Source organism: Lissotriton helveticus, chromosome 4_1 (genome assembly GCF_964261635.1).
Source record: "Lissotriton helveticus chromosome 4_1, aLisHel1.1, whole genome shotgun sequence".
Taxonomy (NCBI): Eukaryota; Metazoa; Chordata; class Amphibia; order Caudata; family Salamandridae; genus Lissotriton; species Lissotriton helveticus.
Window position 1 is genome coordinate 179665080 of NC_136063.1, and position 22394 is coordinate 179687473.

Below are 22394 nucleotides of genomic sequence, written 5' to 3' on the forward strand. Positions count from 1 at the left end.
ATTTGAAATACTAATAAGTCATCCCTATGATAGGGCTTAGTGCCCTTAAGACAATGTATGGTATTTAACATGAGGACATAAAAAGTTTAATGTCCCACATGGTGAAAACCCCTAAAAGCTATTTTCATTGTGGCAAGGCTGGCTCCTTCCATATAGAAACACTGGATTACTTCATTAAACTTTTTAATGCTAATTTTGGTTTCGTAACAGCAAAACAAGTATTCCAAAGACTCGTTTTAATAGTTAGACTAAATCAAAGTTAATGATGGAGTTGGACTTTACCTACTAAGGAAAAGGTATTTTTGAAAAAAAATTCACCTTTTCACTGCCTAAAGCCTGTAAGGCTGTAAGTAGCCCAACTGTCACCTGCCAGCTGATGGCTCCCTGGTAGTGAGGTTTAAATTGATCCCATGAAAAGGACAGGGACTTGGGTGTAGGTAGGTGTTCTACTTTCCATGAAAGGATGGCTTGAAAAATGTGCCCAGGCACTTGGTGAACCTAAAGGTCGACCTACCCTGTCTAAGGTAGATGTAGCTATCGCCTAGGCCAGACCATTCTGGATTGACCCTCTACTAAGGCTGGTCCCAATCCCTGCAGGAGAGGGAGCTGCCTCAGAACCACAGGGGAAGGGCTGGCCATTTCCATAGCCACACCTCTAGGTGAGCACAGGTAGCTCTGACTGGGGGAGACATGTTCTGCCATATTGGATTTAGGGAGAAAGGGCACTATGGGATTATTTGCAGTAGACCAAAAAGGAAGTGCTACAAAAATAGGTAGGTTGTTGGTAGGGTGTTGTGCACACACAAGAAAACCCAAGAATGTGTAAGGACCAATTGAAAGGACCAAGGATTGTATTATGTTATAGTGAACAAAGGTCCCTAAACAGAAATACAAAAATATAATTCACTGAAAATATAAAAAAAAAGCCCAGGAACCACCCAATCAACTTTTAAAATATCATCTTAATACATTTAAAAAAAATTATCCTCATGGGGTGCACTTGTAAAGGTATCAAACACACACACACAGGCAAAGAGTGAGTGACAAAAAATACACAGAATGAAAGTCACAACTCCATAAAACACAACACTGCTGCACCTATTAATTAATTCTATATAATAAGGCTGGTAAGAGTGATTAGGTTGACAACGTTTCCTACCACTCAAACCTAGGGATCAGCACCAAGCCAATACATTGTTTGCCTGGATACATAAACCAATATGACAAGAAAATAAATCAATATGAAAACCCTTAGGAAACATCGTCATGTACCATACAATGGCAGTATGCCAAGGGATTACATCGCCCAATGCAGACTCGCAGGGATATTCCAGTAGAGTGTGCTCCCCCACCAATTAAGTTCCCACACAGTTGATAGCAGGAAAACTATACAAAGTAATTTGTCATAAATGTGAAAAACCTGTACAAATCACTGGAACTAGTAAGCGGGATCGATACCCGATAAATAAATTCAGTCCTGGACACACCATGAATTCAAAGCCCGCCTTGGCACAGTACACAGAGAAGCAGTGTTGTGTTTTACAGAGTTGCGACTTTAATTCGGTGTATTTTTTGTCACTCAGTTTTTTGCCTGTGTCTGTTTTTTTATACCTGTATAAGTGTGCCCTATGGGGGTAACTACCCGTACATATTTTTTAAATGATGTATTAATAAAATGACATTTTAAGAGTGGATTGGACAGCTTCTATGTATTATTTATATTCCGTGTGGGGTATAATTTTCTATTTCTGCTTAAGGACCTTTGTTCATTATAACAAAAATATGTAGGGTCACCCCTGGGAACTACTACCCCTTTGCTTAGGAAGTTGCTAGGAGTTGCCCCAACCACAGGCTGGTGCCAGTCATAAATATAACAACCTCATTACCCTCCTCGGATCACCTCTAGGGCTTTGGAAGAACTGAAGAGGACTGGACCTTGCGTCTGGGACCAGAGAGCAGCACTGTAGACTGAACTTGCTCGATCTTATGTATCCAGAACAAAGAAGTGGACTCCAAGATTCATAATGCTGACCTCCTGATTGGGCTATAGGGATACACAAGCTTCAAGATTTTTTCCTGCATTTCCAGCTCACCAGTAAATTAACATGCCCTGGACTCTTCTGCTGAAGTGAGTATTGCTCAGCAAGTGCTATCCTTGTGGTCCTGGACACTTGGCTGGTGTCACAAAGTGTACTCCATTAAAAGTTTGCTGAAGCCTGAGACTAAAACTAAAAAAGTTTTGCTATCTTTTTGCCCTGAGAACCAGCGTGGGACTGGGAACAACCTGCCAAGCTGATCCATTGAGTTTGCTGCAGTCCTGATGTGTTCTCCTCCACAACAGCAAATCTTATTCAGTGGTACCGCCATCGACCAGCATCGGCCGTTGTCCAACCCTTTTCAACTACTGCCTGCAGCTTTTTCCCAACTCTAGAAAAGTTTGTATGTTCAGTGAATATATTTTTGACTTTGAACCAAGGTGCCACTGTATCCGATCAATTTCAAGAGCTATTTGAACGCAAAATCTGAACTTTTCCCACTTTCCCACCATAGTCAAATCCTTCACAAAAACGATGGACTTTGGCTTCCCGTTGATGGTGAGCACAGCTTTGACCACAGGCTGCTGACTTGCTTAAGCTGTTTTGGTCCATAAAAGTTATGTGCGAACCTAACTTTTTGACTGAAACAAATTCGGTCCTTGTATCCCAACCTTGCGCCATCACTTTCAACGTTAATACTCACCCTTGTCCCGGTCATGTGCAACCAGATGACTGGTTGGCGTATAACTCTTTAGCAATAATTTAAAATTCTAAATTAAAAAATGAATACCTCTGGTTCTTTGTATTTAGGTTGTCAATTCGGTGTCATTTTATTTATTAAATTCACTCTATTATTCTAAATTAGTGTGGGATTTTTTTAGTATTGTTTTTTTGACTTAATTATTGTTTGAATACTGCAAACGTAATTTACAAATTGCCTATAAATTAAGCCTGTCTGCTCTGTGCCATAGCTACCAGGGGATTGGACTCATGTTAGTTAAGTGACTTCAAGGGTTCACCTCCACAAGGATTATGGTAATTATTTGAGGTGGGTACTTCTCCCTCGCAATACCCCAATTTCTTATAAAGTTGGCATTTGAATCTGATGCTGAGGTTGCAAACAGTACGAGCATCACAGGTATATTAAAGGAGCACACATTCAGCTCCTAAAGAGGTATCTTGACTGTATTGACAGATAGGATATGCTTGCCATTGCACAACACACTGTCACTCATCAAATCGCCCTCTGGAAGATTTGAGCCACATTAGACCCACTGGGTATGGTTTAGGTCCGAGCTTGTATGGTTGGATTGGAAAGCAAATTTATCACCTATCATGTAAATGGGAACATCCTCATTGTTGCCAAAGAGATCTGCATCACAGTACCTGTTCCTTAGTTTTTTATTTTTGCTCCACCGGTCTTGTTGAAGTGCCTCAGACTTCTTGGTGGGTAGTACGATCAATTGCTGTCATTAACTGATCGGATTGACTAGGTCACTGTAGGTCAGTACTGATTCACTGATTTTGTGTAATGGTTGAGAAGGTCATCATTACTATAGGTGCTAGTTTCATGCCATCCCAGTTAACACCAACAAAAAGATCCAGCTATTTCGGTCTATCCAGTTTTACAAGGTTTCGATAGAAATAAACACATGACAGATTATAACATTTCTGCAGTCTGACAGTCACTAAAAAATGCAGGTTAAAGTCCTCTCCAGGGCCAACAGGTCTATCATGGGCAGTTCATAAAGAAACAGAATCAGGAAACCAAATTGGCCAACGATAAATGTGACTATTGGTAATATGGTTATCGCCACACTCAAAACATCAGTTCCAAAAGTTTTTTCTTTGTTCCTTTATTTAGGATATGTAAGTGTATTCATTCATCCATTTGTTCTCATATATCTAGATAATGAATGGCAAAGAAAAGGAGTCCTTAAATGCCAGCCATGAAACTGTGAGCTCATAGCACCATAGTTAAGGTATTCCTGAACATTGGCTGTTTCCCAAAGGTATTTTGTTTTGCGGTCTCACACAAGACTCTTGTTTATTTCCTTCATTTCACAATTAGACCTACTCTATTTTTTTCTCACTATAAAATCAGTTGAAATTTTAGACAATCTAAAAATAGTAAAAAAATAAATAAAGGCAAATAGCCGGAGGAATGAGAGAACTAAGGAGATCCAGGACTGATTGTACATTGATCACCCCATGGAGGCCCCATGATATCGTAAGCTTATGGCAACTGGCAGAACACTGTCTCTGAATAATGGGAATAAGGGTTGGGAAGGAGACCTTGCATTTCTGGTGCTCAATAATAACACAGACAAGTGAATATTTTCAAGCACATAAAGATACACTTCAGTGTTTTCAGAAATCATGAATGTTAATGGAGTGTACAAATCCAATGAAAGCATAAATGATGCTACTTGCCACTCAAAAAACATGGAATTCCCGAAGATCTGTTGGTTTGGACGCAGAAGTCTTCTCCCATGGTGTTAAAGGGAAGATGCTCTCGGCCGTTATCAGTAAATCTCTGGTTAACAGCCAACAACCCCAACTGGTTTGTCGGGTCCCTAAGTCTGGTTGCCAATGCCATATCACTTCCATACACTTGGCTTCCATCAATAAATGATGTCAAAATGTTAATCTGTTCACGGACAGTTGATCCTTCGTTGCAAGCTGGAGCAGAGCGAAATAAAGGAATGCAGTCACTTCTGTTTGAAATCCTTGGATCATTGGGAGGAATCTGCATTAAAAACATCACAGGACAAGATGGTTTGTTATTCTGATATATGATGGCAATTTATTATAGGACTATATGACATCTTAAGGTAAATGCACAAAGTCAGTTGCGATCTGAGTATAAATGCCTCTGGAGGAACTGGATATTTGGTATGTACTTGACCGATTTATCTAGGATAGAGCTTACCTGATGAGTTGTTCGAGGTAGAGAAAGGGCAGAGGTTTTAAGATTGTGGTTATTGGCAGTGGAGATATAGAAACGTCGTACAAAGTAGTGGTATTTTGTGGGTTGCTGGATTGTGAAGGAGAAGACGATACGGTTTATAAGTAGGTGAGGTGTGGGTGATGATTCTTTGCATTTATTAATTCAGGTGATTATTTAAACATGCCTCTATGGGAAAGAATAGATGGAGATCTTTTATGGCTTCTATGGATACAGCTTTGATTGTGGTGATCATAAACCTCCAAGGATGGGTTTTAAGAGGTAGATATATAGTGGATTGGTGTTCTTTGATTAGGCTACCAGAGATATAGGGGCACCAGTAAGAGAAAATTGATGTACAACTCGTATGAGAAGCTTTGTAAGAAACATTAAAAGCAGAACTCCGATAGCTCTAAGGTAGTTCCATGGATAGGGTAATGAAGAAGACCTTGACATCTTACATGGCATTTATTTATTTATTCAATCTTAAACCATTCTTTATTAGCACACTAGGCTACATTTAAATGTTGTTTTGCTAAATGGGAGATTCAAAGACTCTTCGATTTTGATATGAGATATTTCAGGTTCTACAGATAGGTTGTCCCAGGTGGCAATATATTAATCGTTGTATTTATTGGTTATTGGCATTGAATGTCTGGAAGGTCTTTGATAGACATTTGGAAAGTAACATCTCAAGGTTCCTTTGATGGAGCATCATTGGAGTGTTACTGGAGGTGCAGACATAGTGGTGGTTACTGTGGTTGCTCATTGGCAAAACAACGGTCAGATGACCCTTATAATTACAAGAGGGAAGTGTCTGACAGATAAAACTATAGCTGGGTTATCCAACATAAACCCGGAATTGCTGGATCAGTGCACATTTTCAGGATAGCTATAAAGTACGCACATTAGTTCTGTTTACAGTCAATATATGTAGATTTGTGGATATTCTGACTATCTACCAACAATCACACCCCCAGATTATAGGTTGGGCACTCCTGACTTATGCTTGGTTGCCATTTGAAGGCTTGATATCTTCATTTTCTTACTTCAAAATCAAATCTGGAATCTCTAATAAACACTTTGTATTTACTTCACACAGTTTGTAAATTCAAGAAATCTCCAGAAAGGATATCAGAGTGCGGTAAGTAACAATGTAACAGTTGGGTCCTCGATACAACAGTGAAGATTGTGCAGCCAGATAAGTCATGACCAATGCATTAGAACCCTAGTTTAAAGTTTAAAGATATTTTAAGAAGGAGAATTTTTGCATATTCTCCGAGAACCATCAGAGTGGAGGCGATCCAAATCTCTTCAAGTAGCGCTACGTAATTTAAGAGCTGGTTCCGAGAAAGCCTGAGAAACTGTTTGGCATCATTTTAGCCATTAGGAGAAGGAATCGGGTGCAAATTCCAGACCCTCTTCAGATTGAAAACTATTTTGTTTGGGGATTGTTCCATTACAGCTGTCTTGAAGATGACAGCCTTAATGGTACATTTAATTTTTGCATTATTGGATAGCTTCTGGAATAACTCACTTAACTAATTCAATTGTTAATTGATTGCATTAAGCATAGAAGGTGAGCAGCTAGAGGAAGCCTAATCCGATCAAGTGAACAGATATAGTACAGTAAACACTTGTCTGCATAATACCCTCAATGGGAAGCAAGGTGGTGCCTTGACACAGGTGTGGTCACAGTCCAGGCCCTCAACAAAGGTGGTTCTGGCTGGAGTCTCTGGAGAAAGGTCCAGGTCATGGTCTGCCCACTGACCAAACTGCATGAAGGTGAGTGACCGCTCATTATCCAGTGTGATTTCTTGGCTTGGAAACTGGACAATCTGGTTTGAAACCGCACGTGCCTGGAATAAAGAACAGAGAAAGGTGATGGCCCTCCTTCTACAAACACAAATTGCTTAAACACATTCTTAATTCTTCAGACTCTCATCTTCTAGAAAGGAGATCAACCCTCTGCTTACAGCTAGAAGGCCACTCCTTCCTAATCTAGAAAATAGAACATTTCCACTTCCTCTCAGAGTGACTTTCCTTTCCTCGTCTAGACTGGAGACCCCACACTTTCTCTGTAAGTGAGACCACAAACTACTCTCCTGAAGAATTGATCATCTCTATTCTTCTGGAAGAGTGACCCACCTTCTCTAAGGAGACCCGCACACACGTTTTTGAAGTGAGACCTATATTCTTCCACAACCAATAAGACTTCTCATTGTATTACTGACAAGAAGCCCAGTTTCTCATTCTCTGGAAGTGAGACCGCCTTCCCATTTCTAGCATGGCTAGACCCGTTACTCTCTCAAAGTGAGACCACTGCCTTCTCTGCTGGGTGTGTGAACACCCATCCTATCCTTTAAAAGTATTCCCTTGTTTTCAGGAAGTGGGTCTATCCTTTCCCCTTTTGGATGCATCATAATCTCTCCTTTTCCAAGCGTTCTCTTAAAAAGAAAGCACGCTATTTGTATGTGTTGCCACTGATCATATTCGTCTGGAAATAGGATCACCACATCCTGCTCTGAAAAATTATTTTCCTCCCCTCACCTGAAAGTGCGGACACCCTTCTTATTCTGGAAATGTGAACTTCACTGTTTTTCTTGAAGTGCGACACCCCTGCCCCATATCTGACATGAACCTAACATGCCATGCCATGAAGAGCCTAAAGATGAAACTTTTCTTTGGAAAGTGTCATGCAGTTCTATGTGCAGTGCCAAAGTTAGTAGCAAAACGCAAAAAAACGTTTTCAATGGAAAGTCTGATACTTAACCATGACTACACCTCACCTCCTGATAAAATATACATGTTTAGGTGAGTGAATATTATATATATTTATGAACCTACATGTAGATTTTCTAAATGTATCAGCTTTAATTCCTTTTTATTTTTCTCTTTATTGCTGTACTCCTGTTATGCTTGATTCTCAAAACGTTAGATTTCAACATAATATTTTGTGTTCACTTAAATAGCCATTTAATCTAGTTTAAATAAATTTTAATACTATTTATCTCCTTAACCCTTTTCCTATGCTTTCATTATTTATAAAATAAATACCTGCACTGATATGTGGAGCAAAGATGAACCCAATGTAATGAATCACAATATAAATGTAGCAACTCACCAGCTAAGTAATGATACTTGATATATTTTATGAGCGTTGTCATGGAGGTACACTGCTTAAGTGGTGATGTGTGCATGGAATGTTGTGAGTGTTGTGTATGGAATGTTCTCTGCGAGAGTCAGTAGGATCAGGAGGTTGAACAAACAAGCATTTGCTCCAAGTTGGGTGTCCTATCTACATTTTACTGACTACTTTCCCTTGGAGCATATGTGGCACCTGATATACACAAGAAGTAACCTGCCTGATTTGGTGATCCGTACTATGTACCCACTACAGAACGTGGTTTGTACAGCCCCTCTATTGTATGGTCTCCTGCCTTAAATCCTTAATCCGCACAAACACGCCAGTTTACATCCTCAAACTTGCCAATACTCTTTGTTCACTGATACTTCGAAGCTAAGACGTGCACAATCTCGAATTGATTCTTATTGCACAGAACAATTCTCTACTCCGCTTTTATTCCTGGAACTCTGTTACGCTTTGTTACTTTGTATGGTTTGTTTTTGTATGCCATGTTTTTACTAAATGTGCTATCATACCTTGCTCCCTATGTAAAAAGGTCTAATACCGTACCTTTGGTCTGGTTCCTGCTATAGAGAACTCTAAAAATAAAATAAAATTATGGTAGGCAGACACCTTCCCTCTTAACCACTGGCTCTACCATCAGTCATATCACAGAGCAGAAGCCCTCCAACTTCACCATAGGTCCAGCCCCTCATACTCTACCAGAGGAAGTGCAAATCCATTTATTCTTCTGGTCTCTGTCCATCCTTTGGGGAGGGAATGTCCATCTTCATATTCCGCTGGAAGCCAACGAGCAAACCCCCTGTTTGAAGCACCGAGAAGCGGATTCCTCCTACAACGAGAATGCAAGACAAATGCAACGAATGCTGGGATTAGGCACTGCTAATCTTGGTGTTAAACATTGCAAGGTCAACCATATTGAGATACCCACCTATAAAATGCTGCTGTGAAGAACAGTTTTTGAACTGAAAGTTTTGAGACATAGTAATAAAATAGTGTTGGGTTGAAATTAATTGAACAGAATGCAAAAGAATGTCAGGGAACACCAACTGCTATTCCATTATGGAGTGCTTCGTAAACACAAAATGGGTTCCTAAGGTAGAAAGTAAGAAGAAAAAGGAACTGGACAGAAAAACACTAAAAAAAAGTGAGTATTAGAATTTCAGAAGAAAATATTTATAACCACCACTATTAAGGTTCGAGACCAATTACTCTAAGGAGGCCTTGGATAATTTTTTGAAAGAGAGTGATGCACAGCGGTCTAGTTCTTTTGTTAAACATATGGATTATGCAGTAATTTTTTTTAATTTATTTTCCAATATCCTATAGCGCAAACGTGGCCCAAGGAAATGAGGGCACTGTACAAGAGAATGCTAACTAATGTGGACAAACAATAGAAACCAAAAGCTGCAGAACAGTCAAGAAGAGGCAATGGCCATTGGGTGGTGGAGTTAAGAGCAGTCAGTGACCAAAGAGTCTTCGAAAGAGGAGGAGGGCTTTAAGATCCTATTTTAAAGTAACCCTGCATGGGGGCTTTGTGTTGAGTTGGGTAAGAGTTGCAGATACTAGTAGAAATACTGAAGAAGGACTGCCTCTTATTTGAATATCAGGAGTTTGATTAGGAGGGATTCAAATGTCCTTGGTCACAGTTGTGCGCACTAGAGATTTGCAGTTTCTTAGCCTGAAAGGAGGATTTGGAGTTGTGCATGACTGAGCAAGGCGGACCGTCTTCAATAGTGCCCGTTCTTCAATATGAAGCCATTCACAAGTGAGAAGGATAAGAGATTGTCAGTTTTTTTGTACCCTGAAACAAAGAAAGAGGCAGTTTGAAGAACAGCTCTGTGGGAGGCCAGGTTAACTTTAGTGAAAATCAGATAGAAGGAAGTTCCCATAGTCCAATCTGGAGAGAACTAGTGTCCTGACTAGGGACTTAAAATCTTAGTTTGTGATGACCTGTCTGATCTCGAAGTAATCTAAGGTGGTAGCATGAGGTCGTAGACATCATCCAGATATTAGATTGTAGATTAAGCCAACTGTCAAACATGAATCCTACTCATTACGCATGCAACCCAGGAAAGACAGATTAAACCCGCTCTTGGACAGGCACACAGGACTGTGCAGAATCATTAAAAAGAGTTAGGTTTTAGTTGGGTGTGTTTTAGGTTGTGGATGGACATCCGCTTTTGAATTCTGGACAGGGTGTTAGTAAGTTATCATCAGCATAATGGTGATAGAGTATACCAGCATTACTGAGGATTTCTCAAAGAGTCTCTAGATAAACAGAGTATGAGACAATATTAATTCCCGAAGGATAAGGTTAACTTCACTTGATATGGAACTCACTGTTTTAATCACTTGGAAGTGGTTAGAGAGATAGGAGGTAATCATTTTAAATTTTTGCCTTGGTGCCCATTTATTCCTTCAGGATATTAACCGTATCAAAGGCATCTGAAAGGTATAGTAGAAGATGATGGCAGGGGTTTCTCTATTTGATTAAACAGAGTGCTTCCTCAAGCACTAGTTGTATTAAGGTCAGTGTGATGCAGCCCTGCCTGATTGCAATAGTCTAGGAGGTGGTTTTTCTGGATATCAAAAGTTGTGAGACTACCCAGCTTGCTCTCATATTGCGTAGGAAGGAATGGTTTATGGCAGGCCGGTAGTTCTTTAAGTTCCTTGAGTATGCACAGGCTTTTTTCAGAAGCCAGGAAACTGTCCAACTTTCAGACAATCTGGGAAGGTGTCTTGCATTGCTGACATTCACTAAAGTGGTCCAGAAGGGTAGCAGCTCTTTGGCAAACTCCTTACTAATGGATCGTTTCACAGTGCATTGAAGTGACTTGGCAGTTTAGTTTTGAATGGCTCCGTGTTCGATACTGCATCAAAGTCAGACCAGCATGAATGTGCCTTACAGGTGAGCTTTTGGTCATCACGATAAACAGATCGGGTGAAAGAGACCTCAATAGAATGCATTTACTTTGCAAAGAAGAAAACATTCTTCACACTTATCTTACGGACCATGAGCAGCGTTGGAGGGTTGGTTGTTTGACTGTTTAATCACTTGGAAGAGAAGCTTTGAGTGATTCTTGAAGTCATCTGATATACAAGAAGGACACATGGGGTTGCGAAATAGACAATGGCCACCACTTCCTGCATGAAGATTGGAGAAGGGCTGAAAGTGTGGAAAACAGGGCACTTCAGACTGGGAATTTGCTTGGAGAGAAGGAGGACACAAGCTCACCCAGGAGTAAAGTGGGCATCCCCAATAAAGTATAGATTAGTCCAAATATCTGGGTCCATGTCCTCTGTTCATCTCTGCTTAAAGAACATAACATCATTAAGAAAAATTTAATGAGAGAGGACTTATAACTGAAAATTAGAGATTCACAGCTTCCTGTGTCAGCCCTAAGTTACAAGAAAGCAAAAGACACACAAATGATGCACGGAATGTGTAACAAATAAAACATTCTCCCCAAGCCAAGAGATCCGGCTTATATTCTCTGTTCTTTTGCTCACCATGCCACCCCAGTTTAGACCCACCCATATGCAAATCAGTCTTGACCCTGCTCTTCTTGGGAACAGTCCAGCTCAAACTGCTAAGTCAGGTCCTCACTAGACCAGAAACAAGCACCCTAGGACCGGTTTGGGGTATCACTCCTCATCAACCAGGCTAGCATCAATTCAGTAGCACAGTGAGCCCTGGAAACATGTCTGGGTATGCCCGGCACACTTAGGGTGAACAAAGCAAATACAAGGAGATGATGGACAGGGTGCTGAAACTTTTCAGACACTCACCTCAGCGACAGATCTGGGGTAAATTCATTGTTCTTTTGCTCACCATGCCTGCATTCCATCCATCAATTGTTGCTACAGCATTTTTTGGACCCAAGTTGCAGCAGAATAACTGGGGAGGGGGAACATCTCAAGGCCTTCTTGAGTTTGCTTTGGGCTTGCCTTTGTTCATACAAATGTTTTGAGAAGCAGGTGAGTGAAGGGTTCCGTGTTTTTATTAGCTTTTCAATAAATCAAATTCCTCAACTGAGTCCTCATGCACTGGTTGTATTTCTCGGAGTGATGTTAATGTCTTTCCGAGAACCACATGAGGAAATTTTCCATCTAGCCCTATTAACAAGAGCTGTAATGTCTATGTGTTTGTTGGCAGGAAACTACATTGTCCCTGGGTTCTGTTGTCATTAGGTTTTCCAGTGGCCAGAGTGAATGAAATCTGAAAATGGTCAGAACAGTCCACCAGTATGAGGACTTTGGTGGACAAGGGGGTATCCTTTAAGATGAGCAGATCAAGAGTGTAGGCCTTAAAGTAGGAGTTTTAACAGCTTTGTATGAAAATGTTGTCGACAAGGAAAGAAGGCAATTGATTGACAGATTGACCCTGGATGTCACCCCAATACAGATGAAATAACCGAGTAAGATGCTGGCCTCAGGAAACAGTTAAAACATAATGAAGTTCATGCACTCTTCAATAAATTTGTTATATTTACTAGGGGGTGGAAGATGACATTTTGTCAGAGAGTAAATGCCTTATGAGTGAAGATCTCCTTTGATGGGAAGAGGTGGTACTAAACAGCATGACGTTTTAAGAAGCCTAATCCACCACCATGCCGGTTACACTGTTTAGGAAAAAACTGCTATTGGAGAAAGACGCTGAAGGACTTGGGTAAATTAACCGATGCATCAAGCAGGCCACCAACTTGATGGTATTGTTTCTGACTGCCTGTATTTATCTACATCAGCAGTCTTACCCGTGCTATGGTCTGATCGAACAGTTATGTTTAACATTTAATTAGCCCCCCCTTAATGCATCTCATAATAAAACGTGTCCAGTAAGGCTCTCATGCAATTGCCATCTGATAAAGGAGATAGAGCAGGACACCATCTTGTCAGAAACACAGCCTTGCACAAAATCAGATCCTGATAAAGCGGCTAGTCTATATCACGGTTGGTTGGAAAATGACACTGAAAATTTGCACCGACTAAACCCCATAGGAGGAACCGGGACACTCCCTCTTTACCTTGGCTCACAGAAAACCTAAGACTGCTTAAACAAGCATGTCGTAGGCAGGAAATAAACAGAGGCATCATTATGAGCATTCAAAAAAAAAAAAGAAATTAAAAAAAAAAAAAAAAAAAAAAAATTACTTATTTTAGCCTCATAAAAATTCGAAAAATCCAAATACTTCATTCAGAAGATAGAAGCAGCCAAACATTCCACAAAAGAACTTTTTGCAACTGTTAAACAGTTATCTAAACCTCCTGAAATGGGGTTTCAGGGAATGGACCAAACTATATATAATTCATGCTCTTCCTTTTTTTTGAGATAAGGTCAAGTCTGTTTTTAATCTTTTTTCTTCTAATCTTTTGACTAATCACAATGATTCGCAGACTAAAAATAATTAATGTCACAGTGACTCCCAAACTGTTAATAATGAATTTAATTTCTTTTGCTTAACTCTCCCAGGTTCAAACTAAAACCATCCTTTAGTAGCCAACACTCTTTCGGAACACGAACAGAAATCTTGAATCTTAGGATTAAGTCAGGAAAATTTCCCAGTTTCAAGGAAGATAGCTTATAGTCTTCCTTTAGTTAAAAAAGCACACCAAGATCCTTTAGATCCTGGGAACTACCATCCAAATTTCAGATTGCACCTTCCGCCGAAAATAATTGCAAAAGCTATTAATTTGCCGTTTACAGCCTTCATTGAGGACCAAAGCCACCTAGACCCTTGTTAATTCGGATTTAGGTAACATCACAGTACAGAATTGTCATTGAGATGTGCTTCGGAACAGATTAGATTGATGTTGGATGCAGGGAGCGGTGCAGTGTTGATCCTATTGCGGCATTTGACACTGTAAACCACCAAATCGTGCTGAATAGGCTGGAGGATATTGGGGTAAAAGATAAAGCCCCCTGCTTTGGTCAAATCATTTGTCAGACAGAATTCAGTTTGTTGCATTTGGCAATTTAAAAACGTCATCCTTCTCTCTCCCTTCCGGCGTCCCCCAGGGTTCGTCTCTTATCCCGACCCTATTTAACATTTATGTAGCCCCTTAAGCCAAACGTATTAGATCTTTTGGGTTCTCTGCAGTCACCTATGCAGATGATACCCAATTAGTGATCTCAGTATCATCTAATATTTCAGAGACAGCAAAGCGTTTTTACAACTGTATCCAGGAGATCGGAAAATGGATGGTCCAAAACTGCTTAAGTTGAATTCAGGCAAGAATGAGGTACTGCTTTTGGGAAGGACACTTTGTTTTGGTCCAAAGACTGGTGGCCATCTGAACTTGGCCAACTTCCATCACCAGTTAAGACGGTAAAAAAATCTTGGAGTTATCTTTGATAATCAACAGGCCTTCGAAGGGCACATAATACATTCACGTCTGCCTCCTTTACTATGAATCTTTTAAGAAATATCTTTCCCTTCATTCCAAAAGACCTGCAGAAAACTAATTTCCACTCTGATCCTCTCAAAAATTGACTATGCAAATGCTCTTTTCATAAACATTGGAAAAAAAGTCTAAATAAGCTTCAGGTCCTACAGAACTCAGCCGCTCGCCTTTTACTTGCCATACCCAAAAGAGAATCAGTATCAGCTGCACTTCTGCTTCTCCACTGGTTACCAATTGAGAAGCGTATACAGTTTAAGGCCCTGTGCATTGCTTAAAGGCTCTTCACGGGGAAGGCCCACAAGTTTTTAAGCTTTGGTTTCATTGGTATTGTCCGCCACAATTCCTTTGCTTAGAAACAGCATGCAATAGCATTATTCCTAGAGTAAAAAGAGCAAAATGGGGCGGGAGAGGTTTTATAGGCAGTACCTCCCATCTCTAGAACAGCCTTCCCTTATTCCTGAAAAAGGAAACAAACCTCCTCTGCTTTAGAAAAAAACGAAAAACCTGTTTTTTCAACCTGTAGGAGTCTCTAAACTCTGGCCAGCCTCCTAACCGGGTACTGCCCGGTTAGCAAGCTTGCGCGCCTAGACACCTTAGGGTAGTAGTGCGCATTTATTATACATTTTTATTTTATTCAAATTTCTGAACCGTTGGAGCTAGAAACTTTTTTTGTTAAAATCTGGGGAACTATACAACAGATGATGGATTATGTAACAACTGTGGCAGATCCATAATTATGCGGAAAAACCGAACCACCACAGTTACATAACTCCAGTGGCCCTTATAGCTCAGAGTGACCCACAGGCATTATATGTCAAAGGAAGCCATGCTGAGCACAGTTACCTGTTGTTGCATTCGCCAGTGATGGTTCTGTATCGACTGTTCGGACAAGCTGTCGGCATGGACTGATATGCACACCCAGTGACCTTGGAGACGGAGTGAAGCTGTTCGGCCGTGAGTATATCTGCAAAATGTTACAGCAAAAGTAGTATTAAATCATTACCAATCCTTCCACCCTTATATTACTCAATATATACTTTTTAACTCACTACATTTGCCAAACCCTTCCAATCCCGGTTTTGTTTCAATTCTATTTACCATGCTTGCCTAACTCAAGCACTTTTATCAAAATAATTTTTCCAAAAGAATCCTTAATTGGTTAGATTTGGAGCGGTTTTACTGGTCATCTCAAATTGTACCTTTATCTGCGAATAGTTTTGTCTTCTTTAAGTATAAAATGTACAAAGTGCATTCTGGGAAATGAAGAGAAATGGGGCACTGTACAAAAAGAATTCAAATAAGAATAGAAGGATATATGTTCGATAAACAAATGGATAGAATCTTTGGGAAAATGTTAAATGGATTACAAATTAAAAATGCAAAAATATACACAAAATCACAATAAAAATTACAAATATTGAGTAGAATAGATACTTCAAGTGAGAGGTAACTGGACGATAACAAAGCTGCAAAAGTCTACCCAAAGAAATGTATTTTAGTGCATTTCAAGAAACAATTACTGAGGAGATTGAGGATTTCAACTGACAGAATTTTAAAAAATATGTTCAACATCAGAACATGCTTTATTTGAAAACTTTTTTTATTGAAATGGGGGTAGGTCAACACAATATATGCCCTTACTGATGTTGTTATACCTCAAATGCACCAAACTAAAATATGGAGGCTGCGTGCCAGACCGACCCAGCGCTCTTACCAAGAGCAAAGTCTTTTTCAGTGACATTGTCTTCCACCCACCAACAAAGGCTTCTCTACCATCCCCTTTTCCCCTTTTTTTTTTGTCCTCATTTGCCTTGCCCTCCTCTCAGATAGCCGCCAACCACCTGGCGTGTCAAACTCCGAGGCGATCGAGATTTTGCCTAGCGCCCACTCGGTGACACGATTTAACAAGATTGGCAGTAGATGGACCTTGAGAGAAGAGGGAGATGGATGAAGCGGGATTGCACTTACTCCAACTAGGTATTTATACCTGTGGGACCAACCATGGAGCAGATGAGGGGGACCCGGGTCCTTGGAGTGGGATAGGCATAATCATTGGACCGGGGGGGGGGGGGGGGGGGGTGGGAAACCCCGGACACTATTTCCACTGAACCAACAAGTCCCAAAAAGCCAAGCTACGTTTGCTGCAGGCTCTGGCCAGGTCCACTTTAGATGTTTCATACATGGACGATAACCAGCCTGCATGTGATGGCGCCGTATTTTCCGCCCAGACTTTACAAATTTGTCTCCTGGCCAGCAACACTGCATTGAACAGAAAAGACCTTGCCTGACCAGTCGTACCGGCATCCAACCCAAAGAAGATTAATGGTAATGTAATGGATAGGGATGTATTTAAGATTGAGTCTAGGGTAACTTTCACTTCCTCCCAGAACCGAGCAACATAAGGACAGTCCTTGAACATGTGGACGTCTGAGGCCTCGATGTAATTACACTTGTTACACTTCTTGCCTGGGAGGAATTTGGATAGTCTCAGGGGTGAGAGGTAGGCACGATGAATCGTAAACAGCTGGTTACATCTCAGCCATGTTGGTTTAACAATTTTGTATTGGAGTGTGAAAGATTTTGTCCAGCTTGCGACGCACTGGGCGCCTAACTCTTCCCCCCACAAATCCTCTGGAAGAGTGAACTCCCCATCAGCTTCCTCCAACATACTCCAATACCACAGGGCCACCTCTTTGCCCCCCGCTTTTCGTTCCACCAACTGTTGTTCCAGGCAACTGACCTTCCCAAGTGGGATCCCTTTCCTACACAGGACCCTGACCCAACTATCTAGTTGTAGATATTTAAATCTAGAGATCCCAGGGCCCAGCTGTTCCTGTAGCTCCTCCCAAGGCCTCAATGACCCCTCAGCCAACAATTCTCCCCATCTTGTTATCCCTCCATCCCTCACCGGGATCGCTAACTTGTCTTTTAGACATTCTGGGAAACCCAGAGAATCCCACACCGGTGCATAATTAGAAAAATAAGGCAACCCTAGTCTTTTCCTAATCTGTACCCAGGCCTTCGCCTGGGACAGAAGAGTTTTTAACTTGACCTTTTTGAAAGAATTTTGGTCCCCGAATTTATACAAATATCCATCAGTTGGTAATGCAGCTCCTATGAGCATGGCAAACATAGTCCCAGCAGATGCATTAGATGGTGTTTCTAAAAGCATTCTGGAGTGGGACAACTGAAAAGCCCACGCATAGTACTGCAGGTCCGGCAAGGCAAGCCCCCCCTTTTCCCTCCTTCTCCTCAACTTCTTCCATGCCACCCTCGATTTAGAATTCCAAATGAGTTTCTCTCTCTGGCACTTGTCTAAGATTTTGACATCAAGAGCCAGGGGAATGGTGTTAAAAATGAATGTAAATTTGGAAAGGATAGAGATCTTTATCAGGTTCACCCTGCCCAAGATGGTAAGCGGGAGATTGGACCAAGATTTTAATAGCTTCCTGCATTCGTTATAGACTCTCTCTAAGTTGACTTGGGCAATATCACCCACTTCTTGAACTACCTGTATTCCAGCTAGCGCATGGAGTTGGTCACATTCAGTTGAAGATCAGGGATGTTCCACTCCATGATGTCAGTTTTACTAGCGTTGATCTCATACCCCGAAATGCGACCAAACTCCTCAGCCCTCCTAATAACCACGGGGAAAAATGTCATCGGATCAGACGTAAAGATAAGAATGTAGTCTGCATACAGTGCGACCCGCCTCTCCCACTCCCCGAATCTAAATGATGGAATATTTTCATCTCCCCTTAAGCACTGGGCAAATGGTTTGATGTATATATTAAAGAGGAGGGGAGAGAGCGGGCATCCCTGCCTTGTGCCCCTCTTGATTTCAAAAGGTTCTGTCAAGGCACCATTAATTAAAAGCCTAGCCGATGGGGCGTCAAACATGAGGGTGACGGCCCGACAAAAGTTCTCGCCAAAGTTGAACTTCTTCAACACTGAGGCCAGATAGGGCCAATTGACCCTATCGAAGGCTTTGGTCACGTCCAAGGTAAATGTAGCCAGTGGAAGAGAAAAAGCAGAGGCTATGTCTATTGCCCCCACAAAATCATACGTCAAGTCAGATAACTGACGACCTTTAATGAAACCCCTCTGATCTTGGTGGACAATTTCCCCTATTACTGACCCCAATCTTGCTGACATTATAGAGGCGAATATCTTGTAGTCACTATTTAATAATGATATTGGTCGATATGACCCGCACTTTGTTGTATCTTTCCCTGGTTTAGGGATCAGAACTATGGTCGCTTCCCCCCAAGATTTTGGGGGAGATTCCCAGTTCTTAAGAATCCCATTAAAAAGGGCAGTCAGTATAGGAACGATAGCATCACCCAAGGCTCGATATAATTCACCTGGCAACCCATCAGGGCCTGCTGCCTTCCCATGCTTAAGTTGCCTGACCGCTTTACTAACTTCGGCCTCAGAAGTTTCCAACTCCAGGCATTTACTCTGTGCTATTGAGAGATGGTAGGGGGATCTGGTCTAACTATGTATCCCCTGCCAGTTGATCGTTCGGGATATCTTCCCTATAGATCCCCTCAAAAAACTCCCTGAAGGCAGTTCCTTCTCGCCTGGGTAGACGTCCTGGCTACTCCCTCGACCATAATTTCTCTTATATAATTTCGGGCTTGATCAGCCTTAACCTTCCAAGCCAATAGCCTGCCCGCTGCCTCTCCAAACTCAAAGTGGGAGATCTTACTTGCCTCCCATCTCCTAGTCACTCTTTCTTGAAGAATAGCCTCCAATTGGTTCTTCATCTCACCCAACTTTCTTTGCTCGTCAGGCGACCCAATTAAGGGCCCAAGCCTCTGCTTGATCAATTCCATTTCCTGCTCCATGCTCTTAATCTTCTCCCGGTACAATCTGTGCCGGTGGGAGGCTCTGTTTGTGATGCATCCTCGCAAAAAGGCTTTCAATGTCTCCCAAACCATAACTAAGGCTGCAGATTCTAGATTGATCTTTAGGAAAGAGGTGGTCTTGCTTATCAGAAAGCTGACCTCTTCTTCCAATAGAATCATACGGTCAAATGACCAGGATGGATGTTTGATCTGGGCATCAAGTTTAAGAGTAAATAAGAGAGCTGAATGGTCAGACAGGTGGGAGGGAAGATAGTTTATCCCGCCCAAGGAGTTCGTAAGGTGGTAGCTGAACAGCGCGAAATCAATCCTTGATTTAGGTTTGTATTTGAGGTTCTTGAAGGACACTCCCAATTTTTTTCCCGCCCTTTCCCTCCACACATCTGCCAACCCCAGCTGTGTCATAATTCCTATGAGGGTCTGTCTAGATTTGGGGGACGTGCAGGCTCTGGAATTGGTAGATTTATCCATTTTTGGGTTTAGCACGATATTAAAGTCCCCTGCCCAAATTATAGTGTCTTGGAAGTCCACTCGATGATTCCTTATAACCTCCAAATAAGACGGGTCATCCACATTAGGCCCATAATATCCAACCAATATACACACCCAGCCATTAATAGAAATTCTCGCAAGAAGCCACCTCCCACTCTGATCCTCCCTAAAGTCCAAAATCTGAACCTTCGCTGATTTTTTGCAGAGTAGGAGTACTCCTCTAATGTTGGCATTGTGGGTAGTGCATATAAATTTATCCACCCATCTCTGCCTTTTTAAAAGTGTGATGGCCTCTGCTTTAAGTAGGTGTGTCTCCTGGATGACAATGATCTGCGCAGGGGAGTCCCTTAGATATTGTAAAATGCGATCTCTTCTGCACCTCACGCGCAGACCATTGACATTCCAAGATAAAATTGGAACAGAGGTCATAATTTAATTCTCTACCATCCCTTTCTAAACTCTGGGAAAGGAGAATTGAAGGAATTTGGCTTTCAGGAGTTATGTTCTGTTGGTCATAGGCTTTGGTCGCACGTAGAGGACTTGGGTCTCTGCCCAGGATTGCTGGCACAGGTTGAAGTGAGGCAGAGTCTACATTACAACAAGACAGTAGTTGCAGTGAATGTCAGGTCTTCTAACCCATTCCAAAATGGACACCGATCTAACAGGGAATCCCTGTTAGGAATTACTTTGAGCTTCCCCACATTCATATTTATAGTCAACATATTCTGTTCTCTTACTGGTTCCACTGAACAGGATGCTAATTGTTGTACTTCTTTCATATGCAGTACAGTCTATTGTTGGTAGTACTCGGTCTCTTATGGTTGGGCACACTCTGAACGTGGTCTACGTGGTTGTATTGAGCCTCCTCTGGTTGTTTAATATCTAAACATTCTCTCTTTGGTTGCAGTAGACAGTCTTGTGGTAGCTTTACTGAACATTATCTAGTTGGCAATAGTTATCAATCTCTTACCGGTTGCACTAAGCAGTCTGTCAGTGGTGTGTTAAAATGAACAGATGATCAGTGGTTGCATCTGACATCCTGCAGTTGGATACCCTCTGATGAGTCTCACTGGTTGCAAAGGGCAGCCTCTTTCCAGCTCTATTATATAATATCTGATAATTAATGCTAAACAGTCTCCAAGAGGGTATACCAAACAGTCTGCCAGTGGCTGCACAGGGCGCCCTCTGGTTGGTTAGACCGAGCACTACTTTGCTAGTTGCTGGTTAGTGAACAATCACCTCCTAGGGCTATCCAACAGTCTCTTACCTGTGATATTGAAGGGCCTCTGGTAGGAGTTCTCCACCCTCTCCTTCAACAACTGGAAGGTGGTCTCCATATAATCCGCTGCCCGGATGGCGGTCCTGCTGCCTGCCACCGGCTGCTTGAAGAAAGCCATGATGTCCGAAGGCGAGAGGCTCCCCTGCTTCAGTTTGTTCTTTAAACTGGGAAGGAAAAATATAATTTGGGTCTGGTCAATTTGTTGTGTCTTCAATTTTTAGTTAAATGTGTCAATTGCCAGTGCTGCAAATGAAGACATTGATCTACACACCGATCATGAACAGCACCGCAGCAGTGCAAACCTCATGGCCGAGGAATAAAGCTACATGTCTAAAAGTTCGGATTCACTTTTATGTTTATCAAAGAAGTGAGCTTTGTAGTGCAGTTACTCTTTTCATGGTTAGATATGAAACTAACGAGTGTACCCCTTTTTCCCCTTGTTTTTTTTGTGAAACTAACTTTTCTAAAACAGTGTGTTGATTGCATGCTGTAGCTCCCCATTAGGAAAGATTTTCAAATTGTGAGCTTCGACAGAAGGTTCTTGAAGGCAAAACATTTATCCTAAAACTAACGTTTTCCAGATAAGTGTTGACAATTTGAATTTCCGATGTGCGAAGAGTCTACACATTCTTAACCAGTTTAATACTAATGTCACCAGGGCCGGACTGGGAACAAAAACCGGCCCTGGCAAAGTGCACAGCCGGTCCCCCTTCCCCTCAGGGGGTTGGAGGTGCTACTGCGCTCTTTGCCTGGGCCGGTTTTCTGCAGATTGTTGCAGGGCTGCAAAAACAGCCCTGTAACAAAAACGGCCCCCAGGGGCCCAAAACCAGCCCCCACCATTGCAGCGCACCGGGGGATTGCCCGGTGCCCGCAACGGCCAGTCCGGGCCTGAATGTCACTGAGAGCTCTTGACCAGTCCTCCTCCGATCCACCAATGGAATCAAATATTAGGAGCAGATTATCTGTGTATTGTAGTAACAGGACTATCACTAAATAACTTTTTTGCTCGGTTTTACCGGCCCACCATTAGTCTCAATATGTGTTTAAAAAATTGGAATAGTCAATACTAAGGTCCACGTTGAGTGCCCTGCAAATGCTGATTTGTGCACAAACAGGAGTTTATGCCTTAATCAAGATGCCTGGTTTTGCAATAACAACAACGCCCACTTAATTTTACCCGCACAATTTTTGCAGCTAAAACCTCAGTGGAATTTGTGAG

At 41.7% G+C, this 22394-nt stretch overlaps 1 protein-coding gene across 1 annotated transcript in view; it reads right to left on the reverse strand.

Moving 5' to 3' along the window:
- Positions 1–22394, reverse strand: part of LOC144828474 (eosinophil peroxidase-like) — a 45612-nt gene that overhangs the window by 15596 nt on the left and 7622 nt on the right. Inside the window, exons 4-8 of the mRNA XM_078686663.1 lie at positions 21164–21339; positions 15380–15500; positions 8834–8963; positions 6636–6842; positions 4470–4785 (exon numbers count right to left, since the gene is read on the reverse strand). Coding sequence (XP_078542789.1) covers positions 4470–4785; positions 6636–6842; positions 8834–8963; positions 15380–15500; positions 21164–21339 — 950 coding nt within the window. The remainder of the gene's footprint in view (positions 1–4469; positions 4786–6635; positions 6843–8833; positions 8964–15379; positions 15501–21163; positions 21340–22394) is intronic.